Source organism: Aegilops tauschii, chromosome 6 (genome assembly GCF_002575655.3).
Source record: "Aegilops tauschii subsp. strangulata cultivar AL8/78 chromosome 6, Aet v6.0, whole genome shotgun sequence".
In the NCBI taxonomy this organism is placed as follows: Eukaryota; Viridiplantae; Streptophyta; class Magnoliopsida; order Poales; family Poaceae; genus Aegilops; species Aegilops tauschii.
In genome coordinates, this window is record NC_053040.3 from 83,253,062 (window position 1) to 83,277,717 (window position 24,656).

At 40.9% G+C, this 24,656-nt stretch overlaps 1 protein-coding gene and 1 pseudogene across 1 annotated transcript; one reads left to right on the forward strand and one right to left on the reverse strand.

Annotated features, from left to right (window-relative positions):
• Nucleotides 1-292: 292 nt before the first annotated feature.
• LOC109732985 (NADH-ubiquinone oxidoreductase chain 6-like) lies at nucleotides 293-1,765 on the reverse strand. Its single transcript, XM_020292192.4, has one exon. The coding sequence runs from the start codon at nucleotides 1,623-1,625 to the stop codon at nucleotides 573-575; it is 1,053 nt and encodes a 350-aa protein (XP_020147781.1). The 5' UTR covers nucleotides 1,626-1,765; the 3' UTR covers nucleotides 293-572.
• Nucleotides 1,766-2,195: 430 nt separating this feature from the next.
• On the forward strand, nucleotides 2,196-2,803 carry LOC109733012 (uncharacterized; annotated as a pseudogene).
• The last annotated feature ends 21,853 nt before the right edge of the window (nucleotides 2,804-24,656 follow it).

The following is a 24,656-nucleotide window of genomic DNA, read 5'->3' on the forward strand; positions in this document are numbered from 1 at the left end:
CAACAAGGATTTGCGGCTCCAATCCCTTTATTTTTTCAAAGGTAAAAGATGGAACAGACCGAATCCAAAATGAAGGCGGGTGTCCCTTTCCTGATGCTTTCATAGCTTTTGCTCGTATCGTCGGAATCCGAGCTCTATGGGTATTCAACAAGAACCCAGCTGGGATAAACAAAAATGGGTATACTTTATAATTATCATCCCCTTCATTCATCTCTTTTCAAACTAGGAATACATCGTGGAATAGAATTGATCATTTATTTATCATTGTATTATAGAGGTTGTTAGCGGAATTATTGCATTCGAAGTCAAATAACTTGGTATAATGATACTAGTACATATTGCGGCATAACGCATTTTTGAAGGTTCATCATTGAGCGCGTATTCACTCTGCGGAAGTATATTACAAAAGGGGTACTTATTTCGATATATCGATATAACTCTATCAACCAAATCATCATGTGGAATGATGTAAACTAGCCTAAAACAAAAAGTGAAAGAAGCCCTCATACCCACTCCTCTTTCCCCACCAAACCAACAAGTAGTAGGTTGGTGGGCCTCCGTTTCTCTATTTGCTAAGATGGATACCTACACCACTCAATAGTTCCAAATCTTTTTTTATCCCATAGGAAAGAAAATGCTTCTAGCAATTTTTGACTTTCTTCCGCAGTCATACGACGATCTTCACAACCTTCCACCGGAGGCTTGTTTCTGTTTTCTTCGTCTTTAGCCATTGCTTCTTTAATCATATCTTTGATATTCTTTAGGGGCAATTTAAACATGTTGCGCAAAGTCAGAAATAGAATTTGCTCAGGTTTAAGAACCGAAAGGAGTTTATCCAGATTTGGTACCAAACCCGGGAAAAACCCTAAACGAGCTCTTAAAAATTCGATATAAGCAGGGTCATAGGAATCCTGAGATTCCCCTCCCTCCGCTTTGGAGGAGAAGCTTCTTCTATGGCTATGGCCAAAAGGAGAAATAGTCTTGTTCATTATATTCCTCCTAGAATCCAAGGCATTTCGTCGGCATACATCCTGTCTTTTCATCTTTGTAGTCCTATGCGTAGTAAGTACTATAGCCCCAATAATAGCTACTAATAAAATCAGACTAGAAACCAAAAACCAGACGGAATAGTAGGTATAAAGCAAATTGCCCAATGTTTCCAAATTAGTCCAACTTCGTACCTTTCCGGCATAAACTGTATATCTCAGAGAGGTCATATTTCTGTGGGTTGGTAGTAATGGAATGGTTTCATTATCTAAAATGAAGAACATTTCCCACCAAAAGATCAGTCCAACAATACCACTCACTGGTAAATAGCGCAATACTTCTTCATGAATCTCCGCTATTTGAATATTGAACATCATAACTATGAATAGGAATGAAATGGCAATAGCTCCTATATGAACTACTGCGGAGATCATAGCGGAGAAGTCGAGACCTAACAAAATAAGTAAACCAGAAGTGTCGCAAAAGACTAGGATGGGAAACAAAATGGAATGTACTGGATTTTTAGCACGTACAACCATCAAACCAGAGACCAAAGCAGGGCTCGACAAAACAGAAAGTATCATGGTACGTCGTCCTCCCTTGAAATGGAACTTGAATGCTGGAGCAAGAAGACGCATTCAAGTCGATCTATTACATCCAGCGCGGTTGTTCGTATTTCATTTTCTTCTTCCAAGCCGACGCTCTTCTTATAAAAGAAATCACTCACCGAATTACTTACTGAATCTCGTCTTTCTCTCGGCGCCGAGAATTTTTGACGTGTCCGGGTTGATCAGAGGTTCGGCTTGCTTCTCCCCCACCCTCACCTATTAAATGGATAACCCTTGCTGCCATAGCTGCAGGATTTGAAGGGCTTCTGTTGAAGTGGAATAGGAGGAAGCCATGCATTCTTTCAAGAATCTCCAAATCCCCCCTTTACCTTCTCTTTCTATTCTATAAAAAGGCCAACATCTAATCTAGGCCCGGTCGCCTTTCTATGAAGGCGAGCAGCCCAGCTCCCTTGTTGAAATTTGGATATTAAGGAAGCCATATTTCGCAATAGCAGCTCCAAAAAGCTGGGCTTAGGGTGCGCCTCCTGCGGTCGTTTCAGTGACTCAATTGGCTGGCTTCCCTCAGCTCAGACTGGTGTCGCCACCTCTCCTAGGACCGGAATGATTATCCCCGCCCGAGGGGTCTACATTCATCCCTGAATGTCATCGGGTACTCTTCACTTCCCTGCCATTCTTGTAACCGTCACCTGTAATTCGCGCAGGTGTGTACGCACCCCCTAGAGTGTACGAGAAAGAAAGGATTTTTTCTCGGAGCGACCCCCCAAGGTTCCAGACCCAGGAGTTCACTTTCCCGTATGAGCATTCGGTACATTTAAGTCAGTGGAAGAGTCAAAGGGTCACCACTACTGAGGATCTCCCCCCTTATCTTAGAAGGGTCGTCTGAGGGTTCGCCGCAGTTCATTGTTGTGCTTACACACTAGGCTACCCTTCTCCGAAAGCTCTGCGGGACCACCTATCACTAGTCTTCGGCCGGAGGGGTTTATTGCACAAAAAGGCCGGGACGTGGGCTCCCGCAGAGGAAAGCCCAACGAATGTCAGATGCAAAGCCCCGCACCTCATTAAGATCATATTGGCATACTCTCCTAAAAAAAGAGCAGACCCCATTGAAGACGGGAGTGAGGTACAACAAGGCCATTTCCGTCCACCTTCTGACAGAGTCGTACGTTGACGTTACCGCTCATACAGCTCCCAACCAGCAAGCAGTTAGCTTTCCTCTAGAAGTCATGGAAATGTGGATAAATCGATAGAAGGTTTTTATTTCTTAAAAAATCGCCCTAACCGTCCTAAATACGGACGGAGAGCGGTCTCGAATTTTTTGGGGTCCTCGAGATCGCATTTTAGGCCGAGTAGAGATGCTAGGGACTCTGTGGGCTTCCCTTGGCATTTCAAGATGGCCTCTATCGGCTTTTCGAGAGCCTCCCGTTTTCCCGTCAAGGGGCATTTGACATCTAGAGACAAAAGCAATCCCACACGAAACTGGGAATTTTCCCCAATGGACGTAACCAGCTCTGCTTTCGCGGTCTCAAAAGGAGAAGCCCCGAATGCTTGCAGTTGCTTTTTCTATTTATTCCTTCTAAGCGAGCCTCTAAAGACTCTACTCCTACTTTAAAATTAGAGTCTGATTCTTCCAATTCTTCCAAATACAAAGTAGAACTTCGTTTTGAGGAGTTTGCCCCCCATTCGCCGCCGTCCAGCTGGCGGCTACTCTGGGATGGATCAAGGTTTAGGCCAACAGAGGGGGCTTGCTCCCTTTCTTCTGGAGCTAAGGAAGGACCTGCGGGTGGCGTTTCCGGTAAAGGGGGAATCTCAAGGAGGGTCTCCAGACCTTCGAAGTGCCCCACCACCAAGGTTGGCGTTGTGTCGACGACCCCCTTTGGCTCTGGGCTAGAGGTAATTTCGATGATCTCCCCGACCCTTTGTTCCTCGTCACCATCGCAATAATAATAAGGAGACGCAGTGACGTCGTCATCCAGAAGGAAAAAGAAAACCCCAAAGGTACCGAATGGAATTCTACTTGTCGGGCTTGGATTCGTTTCGTTTATCAAAAATCGAAATAATAAATAAAAACCCATAAATAAAAGAGAAATTACGATAACAAATCTAAAGTGAAGTGATGTCTACTACACAACCTCCTTCTTGTAGACGTTGTTGGGCCTCCAAGTGCAGAGGTTTGTAGGACAGTAGCAAATTTCCCTCAAGTGGATGACCTAAGGTTTATCAATCCGTGGGAGGCGTAGGATGAAGATGGTCTCTCTCAAACAACCCTGCAACCAAATAACAAAGAGTCTCTTGTGTCCCCAACACACCCAATACAATGGTAAATTGTATAGGTGCACTAGTTCGGCGAAGAGATGGTGATACAAGTGCAATATGGATGATAGATATAGGTTTTTGTAATCTGAAAATATAAAAACAGCAAGGTAACAAGTGGTAAAAGTGAGCATAAACGGTATTGCAATGCTAGGAAACAAGGCCTAGGGTTCATACTTTCACTAGTGCAAGTTCTCTCAACAATAATAACATAACTGGATCATATAACTATCCCTCAACATGCAACAAAGAGTCACTCCAAAGTCACTAATAGCGGAGAACAAACGAAGAGATTATGGTAGGGTACGAAACCACCTCAAAGTTATTATTTCTGATCGATCTATTCAAGAGTCCGTAGTAAAATAACACGTACCTATTATTTCCGTTCGATCTATCATAGAGTTCTTACTAGAATAACACCTTAAGACACAAATCAACCAAAACCCTAATGTCACCTAGATACTCCAATGTCACCTCAAGTATCCGTGGGTATGATTATACGATATGCATCACACAATCTCATATTCATCTATTCAAACCAACACAAAGTACTTCAAAGAGTGCCCCAAAGTTTCTATCGGAGAGTCAAGACGAAAACGTGTGCCAACCCCTATGCATAGGTTCATGGGCGGAACCCGCAAGTTGATCACCAAAACATACATCAAGTGGATCACGTGATATCCCATTGTCACCACGGATAAGCACGGCAACACATACATCAAGTGTTCTCAAATCCTTAAAGACTCAATCCGATAAGATAACTTCAAAGGGAAAACTCAATCCATTACAAGAGAGTAGAGGGGGATAAACATCATAAGATCCAACTATAATAGCAAAGCTCGCGATACATCAAGATCGTACCACCTCAAGAACACGACAGAGAGAGAGAGAGAGAGAGAGAGAGAGATCAAACACATAGCTACTGGTACATACCCTCAGCCCCGACGGTGAACTACTCCCTCCTCGTCATGGAGAACGCCGGGATGATGAAGATGGCCACCGGTGAGGGATCCCACCTCTGGCAGGGTGCCGGAACAGGGTCCCGATTGGTTTTCGGTGGCTACAGAGGCTCGCGGCGGCGGAACTCCCGATCTATTCTGTTCCCCGATGTTTTTAGGGTATATGGATATATATAGGCGAAAGAAGTCGGTCAGTGGAGCCACGAGGGGCCCACGAGGGTGGGGGCGCGCCCAGGGGGGCAGGCGCGCCTCCCTGCCTCGTGGCCACCTCGAAGCTTCCTTGACTTCAACTCCAAGTCCCCTGGATCACGTTCGTTCCAAAAATCACTCTCCCAAAGGTTTCATTCCGTTTGATATTCCTTTTCTGCGAAACACTGAAACAAGGGAAAAAACAGAAACTGGCACTGGGCTCTGGGTTAATTGGTTAGTCCCAAAAATAATATAAAAGTGTTTAATAAAGCCCATAAACATCCAAAACAGATAATATAATAGCATGGAACAATCAAAAATTATAGATACGTTGGAGACGTATCAGCATCCCCAAGCTTAATTCCTGCTCGTCCTCGAGTAGGTAAATGATAAAAACAGAATTTTTGATGTGGAATGCTACCTAACATATTTATCCATGTAATCTTCTTTATTGTGGCAAGAATATACAGATCCATAAGATTCAAAACAAAAGTTTAATATTGACATGAAAACAATAATACTTCAAGCATACTAACAAAGCAATCATGTCTTCTCAAAATAACATGGCCAAAGAAAGTTATCCCTACAAAATCATATAGTCTGGCTATGCTCTACCTTCATCACACAAAATATTTAAATCATGCACAACCCCGATGACAAGCCAAGCAATTGTTTCATACTTTTGATGTTCTCAAACTTTTTCAATCTTCACGCAATACATGAGCGTGAGCCATGGACATAGCACTATAGGTGGAATAGAGTGGTGGTTGTGGAGAAGACAAAAAGGAGAAGATAGTCTCACATCAACTAGGTGTATCAACAGGCTATGGAGATTCCCATTAATAGATATCAATGCGAGTGAGTAGGGATTGCCATGCAACGGATGCACTAGAGCTATAAGTGTATGAAAGCTCAACAAAAGAAACTAAGTGGGTGTGCATCCAACTCGCTTGCTCACGAAGACCTAGGGCATTTTGAGGAAGCCCATCATTGGAATATACAAGCCAAGTTCTATAATGAAAGATTCCCACTAGTATATGAAAGTGACAAAACAAGAGACTCTCTATCATGAAGATCATGGTGCTACTTTGAAGCACAAGTGTGGTAAAAGGATAGTAGCATTGCCCCTTCTCTTTTCTCTCATTTTTTATTTGGGCCTTTTCTCTTTTTTATGGCCTTTTTTTTAGTCCGGAGTCTCATCCCGACTTGTGGGGGAATCATAGTCTCCATCATCCTTTCCCCACTGGGACAATGCTCTAATAATGATGATCATCACACTTTTATTTACTTACAACTCAAGAATTACAACTCAATACTTAGAACAAGATATGACTCTATATGAATGCCTCCGGCGGTGTACCGGGATGTGCAATGAATCAAGAGTGACATGTATGAAAGAATTATGAACGGTGGCTTTGCCACAAATGCAATGTCAACTACATGATCATGCAAAGCAATATGACAATGATGGAGCGTGTCATAATAAACAGAACGGTGGAAAGTTGCATGGCAATATATCTCGGAATGGCTATGGAAATGCCATAATAGGTAGGTATGGTGGCTGTTTTGAGAAAGGTATATGGTGGGTATATGATACCGGCGAAAGGTGCGCGGTATTAGAGAGGCTAGCAATGGTGGAAGGGTGAGAGTGCGTATAATCCATGGACTCAACATTAGTCATAAGGAACTCAAATACTTATTGCAAAAATCTATTAGTTATCGAAACAAAGTACTACGCGCATGCTCCTAGGGGGATAGATAGGTAGGAAAATACCATCGCTCGTCCCCGACCGCCACTCATAAGGAAGACAATCAATAAATAAATCATGCTCCGACTTCATCACATAACGGTTCACCATACGTGCATGCTACGGGAATCACAAACTTCAACACAAGTATTTCTCAAATTCACAATTACTCAACTAGCATGACTCTAATATCACCATCTTCATATCTCAAAACAATCATAAGGAATCAAACTTCTCATAGTATTCAATGCACTTTATATGAAAGTTTTTATTATACCCATCTTGAATGCCCATCATATTAGGACTAAATTCATAACCAAAGCAAATTACCATGCTGTTATAAAGACTCTCAAAATAATATAAGTGAAGCATGAGAGTTCATCTATTTCTTCAAAATAAAACCACCATTGTGCTCTAAAAGGATATAAGTGAAGCACTAGAGCAACCGATAAACTACTCCGAAAGATATAAGTGAAGATCAATGAGTAGTTTAATAATTATGAAACTATGTGAAGACTCTCTAACATTTAAGAATTTCAGATCTTGGTATTTTATTCAAACAGCAAGCAAAGCAAAAGAAAATAAAATGACGCTCCAAGCAAAACACATATCATGTGGTGAATAAACATATAGCTCCAAGTAAAGTTACCGATGAACGAAGACGAAAGAGGGGATGCCATCCGGGGCATCCCCAAGCTTAGGCTCTTGGTTATCCTTGAATATTACCTTGGGGTGCCTTGGGCATCCCCAAGCTTAGGCTCTTGCCACTCCTTATTCCATAGTCCATCGAATCTTTACCCAAAACTTGAAAACTTCACAACACAAAACTTAACAGAAAATCTCGTGAGCTCCGTTAGCGAAAGAAAACAAAACACCACTTCAAGGTACTGTAATGAACTCATTCTTCGGTGTTAAATCTACTGTATTCCAACTTCTCTATGGTTTATAAACTCTTTTACTAGCCATAGATTCATCAAAATAAGCAAACAACACACGAAAAACAGAATCTGTCAAAAACAGAACAGTCTGTAGTAATCTGTAACTAACGCAAACTTCTGGAACTCAGAAAAATCTACCAAAATAGGACGAACCTGTGCTGCATCATCCCTTCCTCTTTGGGGAAATACCGACGTAGCTTCAAGCGACATCAAAAGGAATTTTCTGCGCCGTTGCTGGGGAAGCTATTCAACATATACCAGGTTCCTAATCACAAATCTCATCTCCTCACAATTTACATTATTTGCCATTTGCCTCTCGTTTTCCTCTCCCCCACTTCACAAAAATTTGTCGTTTTATTCGCCTTTCTTGTTCGTTCGCCATTTTCTTGTCGGATCTGTTTTTGTGTGCAGTCTTGTTTGCATAGTCATGTTGCCTCAAAGAAAATATTATGATGTTCCTTACCCAAATATTTTGCTTGAAATTGAGAAAAATACTAAGGAATATATGACTACACAATTTGAGCATAATAAGTATTCTACTGAAGAACTTAAGGAGCACTCCGTTGTGCTTGATGCTATTACAGAACAACTTGATGATATGAGTAGAGAAGTTTGCAATCTCCAATCTAAGTATGCTTTTGCCGAAAGTTTGCTAGGAAAAATATCCGATGCACAAGCTACCTTAGTAAATCAAATGGCCGCTAAACCAATCTCATTATAAAACAAAAGTGATGAAGATCTTAAAATGATTGGTGCTTCTTCTATTGATTCCTTGTTTAGTAAAGTAAATATTGATGAAAAAGGGACTGGAGAAGAGTCAACTTTAGGTAGAAGGCATCCCAATATTTCGGAGGGTGAAAATCTTATTAAGAAAATTTATGAAAGTGGGTTTGGAGAGGTCAAAACTTTAGCTAGTGATGTGCCCACTCTTTTTGGATTACAAAGACTTTAATTATGATAGTTGATCTTTGATTGATTGTATTTCTTTGTTGCAATCCATGATAAATTCACCCCATGCTTATGAACAAAATAAAGCTTTTACTAAACATATTGTTGATGCTATGAAAGCTCTTGAAGAAAAATTGGAATTAGAAGTTTCAATTCCTAGAAAATTGCATGATGAATGGGAACCTACTATCAAAGTCAAGATTAAAAATTATGAATGTTTTGCTTTGTGTGACTTGGGTGCTAGTGTTTCTACAATTCCGAAATCTTTATGTGATGTGCTTGGTCTTACTAATCTTGAAGCATGTTCTTTGAATTTGCACTTGGCGGATTCTACTATTAAAAAGCCTACGGGAAGAATTAATGATGTTCTTATTCTTTCAAATAGGAATTATGTGCCCATAGATTTTATTGTTCTTGATATTGATTGCAATCCGTCTTGTCCAATTATTCTTGGTAGACCGTTTTTACGCACTATCGGTGTCGTGATTGATATGAAAGAAGGCAATATTAAGTTCCAATTTCCGTTGAGGAAGGGTATAGAACACTTTCCTAGAACTATAATTAAGCCACCTTATGAATCAATCATGAGGGCATCTTATGGATCCCGAACCAAAGATGACAAAACTTAGATCCTTGCTTTATGCCTAGCTAAGGGCGTAAAACTATAGCGCTTGTTGGGAGGCAACCCAATGAATAAAATTTATTTTTGCTTTGTGTTCTTGTGTGTTTACACAATTATGCTACTGTTATGATTGTGTTTTTCGTGTTTTAATTAGTGTTTGTGTCAAGGAGAACCGATAGGATCTTCTTGGGTGATAGTTGTTTGATCTTGCTGAAAAAGATAGAAACTTTGCGCTCACGAAATTAATTCTCATTTTTTATCAGAAAGAGCTTTTGCCCTGATTCTTTTTGTAGAAGATTAATATAAAAATTGCTCAGGTCATTCTATTTTTCAGAATGTTTGGAGTTCCAGAAGTTTTCGTTTAAGTCAGATCGCTACAGACTGTTCTGTTTTGACAGATTCTGTTTTCTTTGTGTTGTGTGCTTATTTTGATGGCTCTATGGTTTTCTTTGATGAGTTTTTGCCATAGAAAAGTTGGAATACAGTAGAGATAATACAAAAACAAAATATGAATTGTTTTGATACAACACTTATAGTAGCGGTTTACTTTCTTACACTAACGGATCTCACGGAGGTTTTGTTGAGTTTTGTATGATTGAAGTTTTCAAGTTTTGGGTTATCTTACGATGGATGAAACAAGGATAGAAGAGCCTAAGCTTGGGGATGCCCCGGAATCCCAAGCTATTATCCAAGAATGAGCAACCAACTAAGCTTGGGGATGCCCCCGAGTGGCATCCCCTCTTTCTTCTAACGACCATCAGTATTTTACTCGAGGCTATATTTTTATTCGTCACATGATATGTGTTTTTCTTGGAGCGTCTTGTATGATATGAGTCTTTGCTTGTTTTATTTTGTGTTTTAAGTCATCAATCCTTGCTGGACACACCTATTCGAGAGAGCCAAAATTATATCATGACTTGTTAGAATTGTTCTCTATGCTTCACTTAAATTTTTACGAGTAATGGACTTGCTCCAGTGCTTCACTTATATCTTTTTGAGCACGGTGTGCTTAGTATTTTTTGAAGAAAATGCTCTCTTGCTTCACCTAGATTTATTTGAGAGTTAGTAAAATTTTGAAGAAATTCTCTCTTGCTTCACTTAAATTATTTTGAGAGAAAGAAAATTTGTTATGCTCATGATCTTCACTTATATTTGTTTGAGCTTATGAAAAGGAACACATGAAAATTGGTCCCAAAGTGATAGATATCCAAGAAGGATAAAGAAAAAAAATATGTCATGAAGATCATTGGACAAAATAAACTTGATTCTTAGTAATAGTTTTGAGATATGATGATGAGATATGTGAGTTATGTTGGTGAGTAGTTGTGCTCTAGTAAGAATATTGGTGTTAAGGTTTGTGATTCCCTATGCATGCACGAAAGTCAATAATCATGCAGTGAAAATTATATCCTACTTGTGATGCATTATTCGGTGTTAATTATGCTTAATGCTTGCTTATGAGATTATTCGTTTCTTGGTTGGTCGCTTCCCAATCTTTTGCTAGCCTTCATTTTGCACTAAGTATGATCTCTACTTGTGCATCCAAAATCCTTTAAACCAGTTTGGCCACATGAATCCACTATATCTACATATATGCGGTATTATTTTGCCGTTCTAAGCAAATTTGCATGTGCCATCTCTAATTTTCAAAATAAACTTCTCTTTTTGTGTTTGTTTCGCTCGCGGAACGGTAACGGGTGGCTAATATTTTCCATGCTAGATGTGTTATTCTCACGATGAGTGTTTATTCACTTGTCATTGCACGAGAGTAAGGCAAAGGTATTAGGGATGGCCAGTCCCGAAATGCAAAAAAATTGAATTTACTTTATGTTGTCAAATAATAAATTCCTTGGAAAGTGTTGGTATGGAGGGCAACCGTGGATACGACTAGCCATGGAAAGTAAAAGAATGGTGGAAAAAGGAATAAACTTTATTTTCTGTTTGGGAACCGCCTATGGCATATCTAGCATGGAAAGTGTTGGGAACTCTAAGTCGTTTTTGATGGTGGGAAGGACACACCTCCCAAATGTTCGCTTTGAGCTCTGGCACCTCTACAAACCCCTACTTCCCTCTGCGAAGGGCCTTTCTTTTACTTTATGCAATTTTTATTTTGAAATTTGAGTCTCCATCTTCTCTTATAAAAGCACCAACTAGGAGGCAATATGATCGTACTTAAGTATTGGGTGTAGTTAATATTCGAGTGTGTTTCATGAATGGATCAATGTTTGAGCATGATGGGCTAGGGATAACTTATTTTAGCGTTGATATTTTGAAAGACATGGTTGCTTGTTGATATGCTTGAGTATCTAAATTATTATGTCAAAACTAGACTATTGCTTTGAATCGCATAAAAAGTCCAAATGTCCATGCTACAAAGAAAAGAATATGATATGACATGATAGACAGCACTCCACATCAAAAATTCTGTTTTTATCACTTACCTACTCGAAGACGAGCAGGAGTTAAGCTTGGGGATGCTGATATGTCTCCAACGTATCTATAATTTTTGATTGTTCCATGCTGTTTTATTATCAATCTTGGATGTTTTATAATCATTTTATATCATTTTTTGGTACTAACCTATTGACATAGTGCCAAGTGCCAGTTGCTGTTTTTCCATGTTTTTTACATCGCAGAAAATCCTTATCAAACGGAGTCCAAATGCCACGAAACTTTGCGGAGATTTTTAATGGACCAGAAGGAAGAAGTTAGGACCTGGTTGCACCTGGGGGAGTCCCGAGGAGGGGACAACCCACCAGGGCGCGCCAGGAGGCCCAGGCGCGCCCTGGTGGGTTGTGCCCACCTCCGGTGCCCACCTCCGGTGCCCCCCGGACCACCTCTTTGCTCTATAAATACCCCAAAATTACCAGAACCCTAGAAGCGTCGACGAAATATTCATCCAGCCGCTGCAGAGTCCAGAACCACCAGATCCAATCTAGACACCATCTCGGATGGGGTTCACCACCTCCATTGGTGCCTCTCTGATGATGCGTGAGTAGTTCTTTGTAGACCTTCGGGTCCGTAGTTAGTAGCTAGATGGCTTTGTCGCTCTCGCTGAATTCTCAATACAATGGTCTCTTGGAGATCCATATGATGTAACTCTTTTTGTGGTGTGTTTGTTGGGATCTGATGAACTTTGAGTTTATGATCAGTCATATCTTTTTTTATCCATGAAAGTTATTTGAGTTTCTTTGATCTCTTATATGCATGATCTCTTATAGCCTCGTATTTCTTCTCCGATATTTGGGCTTTGTTTGGCCAACTTGATCTATTTATCTTTTAATGGGAAGAGGTGCCCGGTAGTGGGTTCGATCTTACGGTGCTTGATCCCAGTGACAGAAAGGGAACCGACACGTATGTATCGTTGCTACTAAGGATAAAAAGACGAGATATATATCTACCGCAATAGATAAACGGATCTTGTCTACATCATGTCATCATTCTTATTGCATTACTCCGTTTTTCCATGAACTTAATACACTAGATGCATGCTGGATAGCGGTTGATGTGTGGAGTAATAGTAGTAGATGCAGGCAGGAGTCGGTCTACTAATCTTGGACGTGATGCCTATGTAATGATCATTGCCTAGATATCGTCATAATTATTTGAGGTTCTATCAATTGCCCAACAGTAATTTGTTTACCCACTGTTTGCTATCTTTCTCGAGAGAAGCCACTAGTGAAACCTACGGCCCCCGGGTCTTCTTTATCATATATTTGCCTTTGCGATCCACTTTTTCCTTGCATTTATTTTCAGATCTATTAAACCAAAAATACAAAAATACCTTGCTGCACTTTTATTTATTTGCGATCTATTTATTCAATCTATTACAACTTTCTCTCGTCCACGCACCGTTTCTGGCGCCGTTACTCGAAAGGGATTGACAACCCCTTTAACACGTCGGGTTACGAGTGGTTGTTATGTGTGTGCAGGGGCTGTTTACGTTGTGTTGCTTGGTTCTCCTACTGGTTCGATAACCTTGGTTTCATATCTGAGGGAAATACCTACTGCCGCTATGCTGCATCATCCCTTCCTCTTTGGGGAAATACCGACGTAGCTTCAAGCGACATCACGCGCCTGGGCCTCCTGGCGCGCCCTGATGGGTTGTCCCCTCCTCGGGACTCCCCCCAGGTGCAACCAGGGCCCAAATATCTTCCTTCTGGTCCATAAAAAGTCTCAGTAAAGTTTTGTGGCATTTGGACTCCGTCTGATAAGGATTTTCTGCGATGTAAAAAAACATGAAAAAAAACAGTAACTGGCACTTGGCACTATGTCAATAGGTTAGTACCAAAAAATGACTATAAAATGATTATAAAACATCCAAGATTGATAATAAAACAGCATGGAACAATAAAAAATTATAGATATGTTGGAGACGTATCAGTCACCTCCAGGGGTAACAAGATCAAAGGAAAAAAACTGAAGACTTGCTCAAATCACGATTTTCTTTGGTCAAGAAATGGGGAATGAGTGGATCTATCACTTGGTGGAATAACTCTCAAGAACCCTCAAGAATCTCTCAGGGATCTAAAATTTGATGCAAGAAAGAATGAGAGGGAGCACTTGTGTGTTCTAGGGTTTTTTTGGATGAAGTGGTCAACCCTCTACATGAGTGGTAGAAGGGTATTTATAAAGCCCAAAGAAATAGCAGTTTGAGCGTATTGTTGTAACTGGCCGAACGTCCAAATAGGTACGGGGACGTACGACCACTAGTCAATGCATGAGCAGGTGAATAAAAGGCAAGGCATGCCACAGACTAGACGTTCAGACATGTAGTCGGACGTCCGGCTGATGCCCGGACATCCAGCTTGATATCTGGACAACCGGCTGAAGCCGACCACTTCCCTTCTCTGTATACTCGTCCGGACGGGGTTGCCCAGGCAAGACAAACCTTATGGACTCATGGGCACATATATTCGGACATTCGGCTTGAGATTTGGACGCCTAGTTGTGTGCCTGATCGTCCGACTGATGCCGGCCAAAAGTCGCTTCTGTTAACATGTTCGGCCATGTTTTTCGGTTATGAAGAAACCTACCAGACTCGAAGATATACATAGCCATACGTCTGGCTAGCTGTCAAGACAGCTGGCTGAACCGCTGAACAGAGTGAGGGTGTGAGCTTTTTGCCAATCTTAGACATGGGACTTGGGTAGGCTTTTTGGATTGAAGTTCAAGGCATGATTTGAGTGGAACGATGCCTAAGGAAATATGACTTCAGTAAATCCATCGCGAACTCTCTGGATCCCTTCTTAGTAGTGAGGGATCTCTATAACTCTAAGAATTACCGAAAAGCTATGCTTATCTTTCGTTGTTGCATCGTTGTCAAAGTCATTTTGAAAGGTCCATGATCCATACACGTAGATGCCAAGGGACTAACTCTTGGGAAACTACTTGGTAGACATAATTAGTCGCCTATATGTATATTGTCATCAACATTAAAAAACGATCAAGGGCATAATCATACTTTCAGAAACAATATCTAAAGAGTAGTGGGGTGTGACCGATTGCTTGGAGTAGGGTGATGAGATGATAGGTGAGACCCGACCCTCGATGGTTGTTGTCCGACCCAACCACATAGATCTCCTTGGGCTCTATCACATGTCGACAATGGATGGGCACGCTAGTGTGTCATGTCACCTGCCCATTGCACGATAATAAGTACTATCACACGACCTATAGTACTACTACTGTTGGTAAAGGCGGTCATGACGCCATGCATAGTCATTGTGGGGAGACACCTTTTGTGTCCGTGGTCGATGAGCAATCAACGCAACGCCATCGGAGGTGAGCACAAAGTAGAGGGAGATGAGGTGGCGGCGTTGAAGCTCTCGGGTAGAAACCATTGTTGCTTGATCTGTTGATTATTTAGATAGAAAGCTTAATTTCGTTACACGTAGACAAATGGTTAATATAATTGGATACGTGAAAAAAAACAAATCGATGAAGTTACTCCCTCCGTTCAGGATTATAGGGCTGGCAAGCCAAGAAGAAGCATCCTTTATTATTATTAGACTGCTGGAAAAATCACTATTTAAACAAACCTAATTAGCTGCAAGCCTAATTAGCTGTTTGGCTTATTAATCTCTAGTGTTAAAGGGGAGTTGATAGGTTTGCCTCACCTTCTCCTCTATTTTTTCTCCCCATACCTCATCCCTGCTTGGTTTATATATATATACATAAACACTATTCTGATCACGGGATCAGAATAATATTCTGATCACAACCTGAACTGCCTGAGTAACGCGCCTGAACTTCCCTCTGTACGAACCCGACCTTCGGGCTATCTTCGCAATCGTGGCTTCCCCCGCGAATTATTCTAGTTAATCGTGTTCTATATGATGTTAGTGTAATCTAGAAACATTTTTAGCAACTAAATACCGGTTTTAAATAGGAATCTCGCTCATTGGCGGATTTTGTTCTCGGGTCGTGATAAAATTGCGTTTTTTGCAATATTACTGCCTGAGTTGTTCGACCTGAACTTCTCTCAGTGCTAGGTTGAACTTCCGCCAACATTGCCCAAATGGGGCTTCCGATATACCGTTGGAAAGCTATGGACACCAGTATCATGACCCAAGTTAAATTTTGGCAAAATGTAAGCGATTTAAGAGCAGTTTTGAAAACCGTTTTTTCTTCATACAAAAAACGTGAATCGTATTTTCGATCGCATTTCTATACCGTTTATCGGAATGAGGCAAATAATATGGCGTTGGAAAGCTGCTACAAAACCACTTCTTCCACATGTTGGAAGTTTTCTCTAATTCCCTATGGTTAAAGAGTAACTTCAAAAATCATAAAATTTCACAAACCGAACAGCCGAGTTCGTATTTTCGATGACATTTCTAAATGGTTAATCCAATTGAGGCAAATGATATGGCGTTGGGAAGCTTATGAAAATGCGCTACTTTTTCATATTGAAAGTTTTTTCTATTTTTAAACGGTTTAAAAGTAATTTAGAAAACGGTCCAAGTTGCACTAAGTTTGTATTTTCGAGCTAATTTTTTAACTGTAAGTCCGAATGCAGCAAATGATATGGCGTTCGAAAGCTTGAGGAAATGCGAAACGTTTTTCTGTATATTGTTTCTCCCAATTCCTTACTGTTTCAAGTCAATTTTGAAAATGGCTAAAAACGTATTTTCATCGTAATTTCTACAAACTTTATCGGAATAGGGCAAATAATATACCGTTGAAAAGCTAAGGAAAATGCGAAACTTTTTCATGTTGATGGTTTTCTCTGATTCCTATCCGTTTTCAAGTAATTTCGAAAACGGCGAGATCATTCGTTCTGCCTTTATAGCGAAACAGATTATTCAAAAATGCACCGCGGGAAGAACTTGAACTTCTCGGCATGCCTACTTGAACTTCACTCTGTTTCTCACGTGTTTTTTTTGCTCGTAGATCTCCATCCACTTAATGGAATTGAGCAAGTGATATACCGATGGAAAGCTGCTGCAAACACGCAACTTTCCCGTGTTGATCATTTTTTCATACTCGCGACGGTTTTAAAAGTTTTTCATCCGAAATTCATTTAGTGTAGTAGTTGAACTTCTGTGGCAGTTCTGTTTTGAACTTCACTCTGTTTTTGACGTGCTGTTTTTTCCCGTAATCCCAAACCATTTACCGGAATTGAGCAAATGATATACCGATGGAAAGCTGTTGAAAACACGCAACTTTTTCGTGGTGATCAGTTTTTCATACTCGCGACGGTTCAAAAAAAATTGAATGCGTAAAAATTTGTTTTTAACGGTATACATAAATTTTTTAAATCATTCATCGGAATATAGCATATAATATACCGTTGGAAAGCTTATGAATAGGAGCATCTTTTTCATGTAGATAGACGTTACAAATTTTTGTCGTTTGAGAGCAGTTTTAAAAATGGCAAAAAACAACGTCATTTTTGCCTGTTTTTACATGTAATTGAAGGTCGGACGTCTCGCACTAGAGATCTTGAACTTCACCAAGAGGAGCACGTGAACTTCTTTGCAACAAACCTTTTAAGATTTTTTTTTGTATTCTTATATTCTTACCTGAAACGCATTCCATGTAGTAGTTGAACCTCCCGCTGTTTTCACCTTGAACTTTTGTCACGTATTTTTCTTCAACCTCTCTCACAAATTTTTTTGAACTTTTTCGGGCCAACACGTGAACTTGTAACAAGAAAACTTTTTGCCTTTGCTTTTTCATTATTATTGTTCATACAAAACGCACATTGTGTAGTACGTGAACTTCTGTTTTTTTAGAATATGAAAATATTGAAGTTTTATAATTAATATCGGACTGCTTCATTATTTCAAATTGAACTTCTTGGATTATCGTTAGTAAGTGGGAAAATTCGAGTTTTTTAGTAAATATCGATCTACTTCGTTTTAAAAAACTGAACTTCTTGGTTTTATTATCTAGTAACGAGGAAAATATGAGTTTTTCATATATAGAAAAAAATTTCCGTTTGTAATTTTCTCATCCATTCGTGAGTGTTACACAAATGATATTCTTTTTGTATAAACCTCTCTCACAATATTTTTTAAACTTTCTCCGATCGAGGACTTCAACTTATAACAACAAAACTTTTAGCCTTTGCTTTTTCATTCTTTTTTAATTAAAAAATGCACACCGGGTAGTACGTGAACTTTTGTGTGTTACATGAAAATATCTGAGTTTTTATAGACACTGAATCGCTCTACCCTTTTTATTTGAACTTCATTGTGTATTTTTAGAAATGTGAAAATTAGAGGTTTTTTATAAACATCGAACTTCTTTGTATCTTGAAATTGAACATATTGGTTTTATTCTTTAGTAACTAGAAAAATCCGATTTTTCCAATAAATATCAAACTGATCCGCTTTTTCCCAATTAAACTTGTTGGTTTTATTCTCTAGTAACGTGAAAACCTGAGTTTTTTATATACATTGAACTACTCCGTTTTTTGAAATTGAACTTCCTGGTTTAATTCCTTAGTATTGGGAAAACTGAGTTTTATAAACATCAAACAACTTCATATTTTTTTAATTTGGACTTCTTGGCACTATTCGTTCGTGACGGGAAAAGTGCTAGTTATGTAATAAATATATAACTGCTCAATTATTTAAAGTTGAACTTCCAGGTCTTATTTTTAGAAGAGGGAAATATGTTTTCATTAACCTTTTGAACTGCTCGATTTTTTCAATTTGACCTTCTTTGGTATTATAATAAACATTGAACTTCTGTGTTATTTAAATTTGAACCTCTAGGTTTTTGCAGAAACGAGGAAAACCATTTTTCTCTACAAATTTTTGAGCTTCTCTATTTTTCTAAATTGAACTTCTTCGTTTGTTCTTCAGTAAAGGGGAAAATCCTAACTTTGGAATAAACATCAAACTTCTTCGTTGTTTAAATTTGAAGTTCTAGTTTTTTCTAAATGGGAAATTTTATGTGGACTTTGTTATTTATTATCCTTTAGTAGCGGTTAAAAATCAGACATTTCTTAGTAAACCTTGAACCCCTCCATTATTTCAATTTGAACTTCTAGATATTTTTGGAAACAGGGAAAGTGTATTCTTTGTATAAAGTTATTTGAATTGATATGTCAATTTAATTTGCACTTATTGGTTTTTTATCGGTTTATAAAAATCTGAGTTTTTTATAAACGTCAAACTTCTCTGTTATCTTAATTTGTACTTCTCAGTTTTATTCTTAGAGAAAATATGGTTTTCAAAAAAGTATCAAAGTTTTTTTTTCGAATTGAACTTTATACATTTATTTTTCATAGAAACAGAAAGAATTTGAGTTTTTCGTATAGATCAAACTACGCCCTTATATTTTAATTTGAACTTCTTGATTTTAATTTCCAATTGAACTTCTTGGTTTATTCGTTAGTAATGGAAAAAATTCAAGTTTTTGTAATAAATATCGAACTGCTCTGTTTTCTGAAATTGAACTTCTTAGTTTATTTTTTAGTAATGAGGAAAATCTGACTTTTTCATATACATTGAACTACTCTATTTTTTGAATTGAACTTCTTTGTTTTTTAAAATTTGACTTTGTTGGTTATGTAATAAACATTGAACCTTTTTTTAAAATTTGAACCTCTAATTTCTTTTTGGAAACATGGAAAATGCTTTTTAAAATAAATTTTGGAACTACCATGTTTTTAATTTTTTGAACTTCTTTGTTTTAAAAAAGAGATATATCCTTTTTTACAAACATTGAATTGCTTTGTTTCTCTTTTTTGAACTGTTAGGATTTTATTTTGCTTCGTTCACACCACATTTATCCATTTTTCTTGAGGAAAATTCCAACATGGTCTCTTTTCTTTGTTTTACGAAACTCTTGTTTCCTCTGCACTTATCTAGCTTATGTATTTGAGCTTACATAGTTCTAAAACCTGAACTTATTTTTTATATGCACTTTTCGGCAAAGAGGGGTGTGCACTCCTCGAAACAAAACATATGGAATTGGCTTGTGCCGTATCATTGGACATTAAAAAATGTGACCAATACAGTGCGGTGCATTAGTGAACGGCCTTGTACTGTGTGGTTGAACGGCAGGAGGTGGCGGTGGCGAATGGCATGCGTGTTCCAGGTGTCGAGAGCAGCAAGAAATCAGGGAAATGTGGAGAAATTGTGTGTATGTGTCCATTTTGCATCTGTAACATATGAGTTGGCATTTGAATTCTTCTCCATCTCTGCATAATGAGTGAGTTTAGAAATATGAAGGGAGAAAATAAAAATCTTCAAGACAACCAATCCCTCTCTTTGTCGGACTTCTCTCCTTTTTTAATTAGAACTTCACCGATCTGTCGCAAGAGCTCCATCTGTAGATTTTGGAAGCACTATGTGTTGTGGATTAGAATCAATTAGAGAGAGAGAGAAGTAGCGCCACATGATAGACAAAACAAAATTATGATGGCATACAATCAACAGAATTTGCAGCGTTAACGTGATTCCTTCCACTGTGACCCCATCGAACTTCTACAAATTTTTCAGCGATCTCTGTTTTTCTTCAATACACAGAATTGAACTAATGCGCCTGGGTAGGTTGAACTGAACAGGTGGCGGCAGCGCGGGGCTCGTAACGGGTGTGAGCGGGATGGAGCAGGTCGGTCGGCGCTGCGGTAGCGTCCGGAGGGCGCTGGTCGCGCGACGGAGCTGGAGGAGGAAGCCATGATTGTGGCCTCGCTCCAAGCTCCTCGTCCTGAAGCCTACATGGAGAAGCCGTCCATGGTGGCTCGCCGTGGCCAGCAGAAAGCTAGAGACAGAGCCGGAGGGAGAGGTTGGGGCGACGGCGCCGGTGGCAGTGGATCCAGGAGCTGGCATCGTTGGGTCATGCGCCGTCGCGAGAGCAGTGTAGGTAGCCTGGCCACGGCAGGAGGCCGACAGAGGGGCCGCGAGAGGAGGCCAGCAGAGAGGCCGCGGGAGGTCGAGGCCTGTCGGCGGCTAGATCCTCGGCGGTGTTTGGGGTAGGGGGTCATCGCCGTGGCTGAATCAAGGGTGGCTGGGGGCCACCGCCGCGGTTGAAGCAGGGGAGGGTCGGCGGCATCGCGCGGGGAAGGTGGGGTGGGGGCATCGGCGGCGCACCACGAAGGCGAAGCGGGGCAGCTGACTCGCGCCGGGATGGCCGGGTGTGCGGGCGGAATCGCGGTGGTATGGCCGTCAGGCCGAGTGGGGCAGCTGGATCGGGGGAGTTGAGGAGAACATGGGGAGAGAGGGAGGTTGCCGGAGAGAGGTGGGGCGCGACGGCGGGGTGGCCCGAGGCGGTTGGGTTCGAGAGGAGCCACGGTCAGCGGCGTAGGTTCTTGGGGAGGAGCGGCGGCGCGGTAGGCGGTGGGGCGGCGGGGTTGACCAGGATCTGGAGAGGAACTGATGACGGCGGCAGCGTGCTTGGGGATGCTGGTGGTGAAGGAAATATGCCCTAGAGGCAATAATAAAGTTATTATTTATTTCCTTATATCATGATAAATGTTTATTATTCATGCTAGAATTGTATTAACCGGAAACATGATACATGTGTGAATACATAGACAAATAGAGTGTCACTAGTATGCCTCTACTTGACTAGCTCGTTGATCAAAGATGGTTATGTTTTCTAGCCGTAGACATGAGTTGTCATTTGATTAACGGGATCACATCATTAGGAGAATGATGTGCTTGACTTGACCCATTCCGTTAGCTTAGCACTCGATTGTTTAGTATGTTGCTATTGCTTTCTTCATGACTTATACATGTTCCTATGACTATGAGATTATGCAACTCCCGTTTACCGGAGGAACACTTTGTGTGCTACCAAACGTCACAACGTAACTGGGTGATTATAAAGGTGCTCTACAGGTGTCTCCAAAGGTACTTGTTGTGTTGGCGTATTTCGAGATTAGGATTTGTCACTCCGATTGTCGGAGAGGTATCTCTGGGCCCTCTCGGTAATGCACATCACTTAAGCCTTGCAAGCATTGCAACTAATGAGTTAGTTGTGGGATGATGTATTACGGAACGAGTAAAGAGACTTGCCGGTAACGAGATTGAACTAGGTATTGAGATACCGACGATCGAATCTCGGGCAAGTAACATACCGATGACAAAGGGAACAACGTATGTTGTTATGCGGTCTGACCGATAAAGATCTTCGTAGAATATGTGGGAGCCAATATGAGCATCCAGGTTCCGCTATTGGTTATTGACCGGAGACGTGTCCCGGTAATGTCTACATAGTTCTCGAACCCGTAGGGTCCGCACGCTTAACGTTTCGATGATAGTTATATTATGAGTTTATATGTTTTGATGTACCGAAGGTTGTTCGGAGTCCCGGATGTGATCACGGACATGACGAGGAGTCTCGAAATGGTCAAGACATGAAGATTGATCTATTGGATGACTATATTCGGACACCGGAATGGTTTCGGGGGTTATCGGATATATACCGGAGTACCGGGGGGTTACCGGAACCCCCCCGGAGGCTATTGGGCCTCATGGGCCCAATTGGTGGAAGAGGAGAGGCGGTCAAGGGGCAGCCGCGCCCCCCCCCCAAGTCCGAATTGGACAAGGAGGGGGGCGGCGCCCCCCTTTCCTTTCCCCCCTCTCTCCTTCCCTCTCCTCTCCTAGTCCAACAAGGAAGGGAGGGAGTCCTACTCCCGGTGGGAGTAGGACTCCTCCTGGCGCGCCTCCTCCTGGCCGGCCGCACCTCCCCCTTTCTCCTTTATATACGGGGGTAGGGGGCACCCCATAGACACAACAATTGATCGTTTGATCTTTTAGCCGTGTGCGGTGCCCCCCTCCACCATAGTCCACCTCGATAATACTGTAGCGGTGCTTAGGCGAAGCCCTGCATCGGTAGAACATCATCATCATCACCACGCCGTCGTGCTGACGAAACTCTCCCTCAACACTCGGCTGGATCGGAGTTCGAGGGACGTCATCGGGCTGAACGTGTGCTGAACTCGGAGGTGCTGTGCGTTCGGTACTTGATCGGTCGGATCGTGAAAACGTACGACTACACCAACCGTGTTGTGCTAACGCTTCCGCTTTCGGTCTACGAGGGTACATGGACAACACTCTCCCCTCTCGTTGATATGCATCACCATGATCTTGCGTGTGCGTAGGAATTTTTTTGAAATTACTACGTTCCCCGACAGTGGTATCAGCGCGCTTGGGGCAGAGGCAGTTGGCTGGGGCATGCGGGCTCACCGGCGACAGGGGGGTCACTGGCACGGGGCGGGAGATGGGTAGCGATGGGATCTGGGGGAAGGAGGTGGGGCAGTTCGTGCTGGTGGCCTCACGTTTTTTCTTTTTTTCGTGGTTGCAGTTCAGGGAGTTCGGGAACGCCTCATCGCGCCCTTATAGAGCGTTGTGATCCAAATAGTTATTTTGATCCCAGGATCAGAATAGTGCCACTATATATATGGTGGAGGGGGGCATTTCTCCCTTCCCACTCATTTTCCCGTCGTAGCGGGACATTTCTCGCTGGAGCCTACTCCTTTAAAACCAGATGACGTTCACCTCACCTTTTCCATGTGTTTCGATAGGGATGAAAATTTTCGTATTTACAATGTAATAGAGTGGGTTAACTTAACACATACTATTGACACGAAACAACAAATAACTATATAGATCATTCTCAAAAGTCCATTCAACTTTGCAAATGCAAACTGACATGGGAGGCGAGTGACAACCTGAACATATTCCTTGTCACCAATAAGCTTCACTTCCAGCCACACATACCATTCATTGCTAGAATGGCTAATTGTCGTTCTTCTTTTCCCCGTCCTTCTCTACATCTTCTACTCCTAGTCTCTTCGCCAACCCGTTCCGTTGGTGCCAACCAGCACCACGTCAATATTAGTGCATTCGTTAGTGAAGCCTTATCTTCTTCTTCTTCCTCCTTCCTCGTCAGCTTCAGTTCTCGTTCCTACTTTGTTTTTGCAACTCTAGCTTTTGACAACTTTGCTTCTGCCACTCTAGAATTTGACATTTCACTTTTGCCACTCTTAGTTTTTGACAATACATCACAATTGCCATTCCGTGACAAAAGCAATAATTTTAGAGTGGAAATTGTGATACATTGTCAAAAGCTAGAGTGGCAAAAGTGAAATGAAAAATTATTGCTTTTGCCACGAAATGGCATTTGTAATCTATTGTCGAAAGCTAAGAGTGCCAAAAGTGATATGTCAAATTCTAGAGTGGCATAAGCAACTGGGCAAAAGCTAGAGTGGCAAAAACAAAGTTTCCCCTTATTCTTTAGAACACACATTTCTTCCCTGCCTTAATTTTTTCCTTCTTATTCTTGAAACATACTTTCTTTCTACTATAGCATGAACTTCTGACCAATGTTTTGTCGTGTTGTCCTTATCCACGAATGTTCCGGCAACCTTCAACATGTGAACATCCCGCAGAGCATGACTGTCATCCATCTTAGTGAACGCTAGGTCGCCCATGTTGCGAGTGCATGGTGACTGTTGTCCCTATTGGCAAGCTGTGCTCGGCCATGTCTGTGAGAGCCTGTTGATCATCCTTGCCCACGAGCGCTTTCAAAATGATTCAACGTGATTAACTGCTTGATTAATTAATTAATTAGACCAATAATTAATGGCCTACCAAATTCCCTGCATGTCTAATTAATAGCCAACAAAATAAATTAATTATTTTCCTAAATGGAAAATCCTTACGTCTAATTATCTATAGGCATAATTAACCGTCTACCTAATTAATTGCATTAATGACTCGATTTTAAAATTGATTTGGTGAATTTTTTTTCCTATTTAAAAGCCAAATTAATTGCATACATAATTAACCATCTAGCTACTTAATTCCATTGATGGTTTGATTTTCGAATTGATTTAATGCTCGTTTTCCTTTTTTTGCATGAATGACTGCTACGAACGACGACGAGTACCGAATATTGTAGGAAACATTTTCTTAACG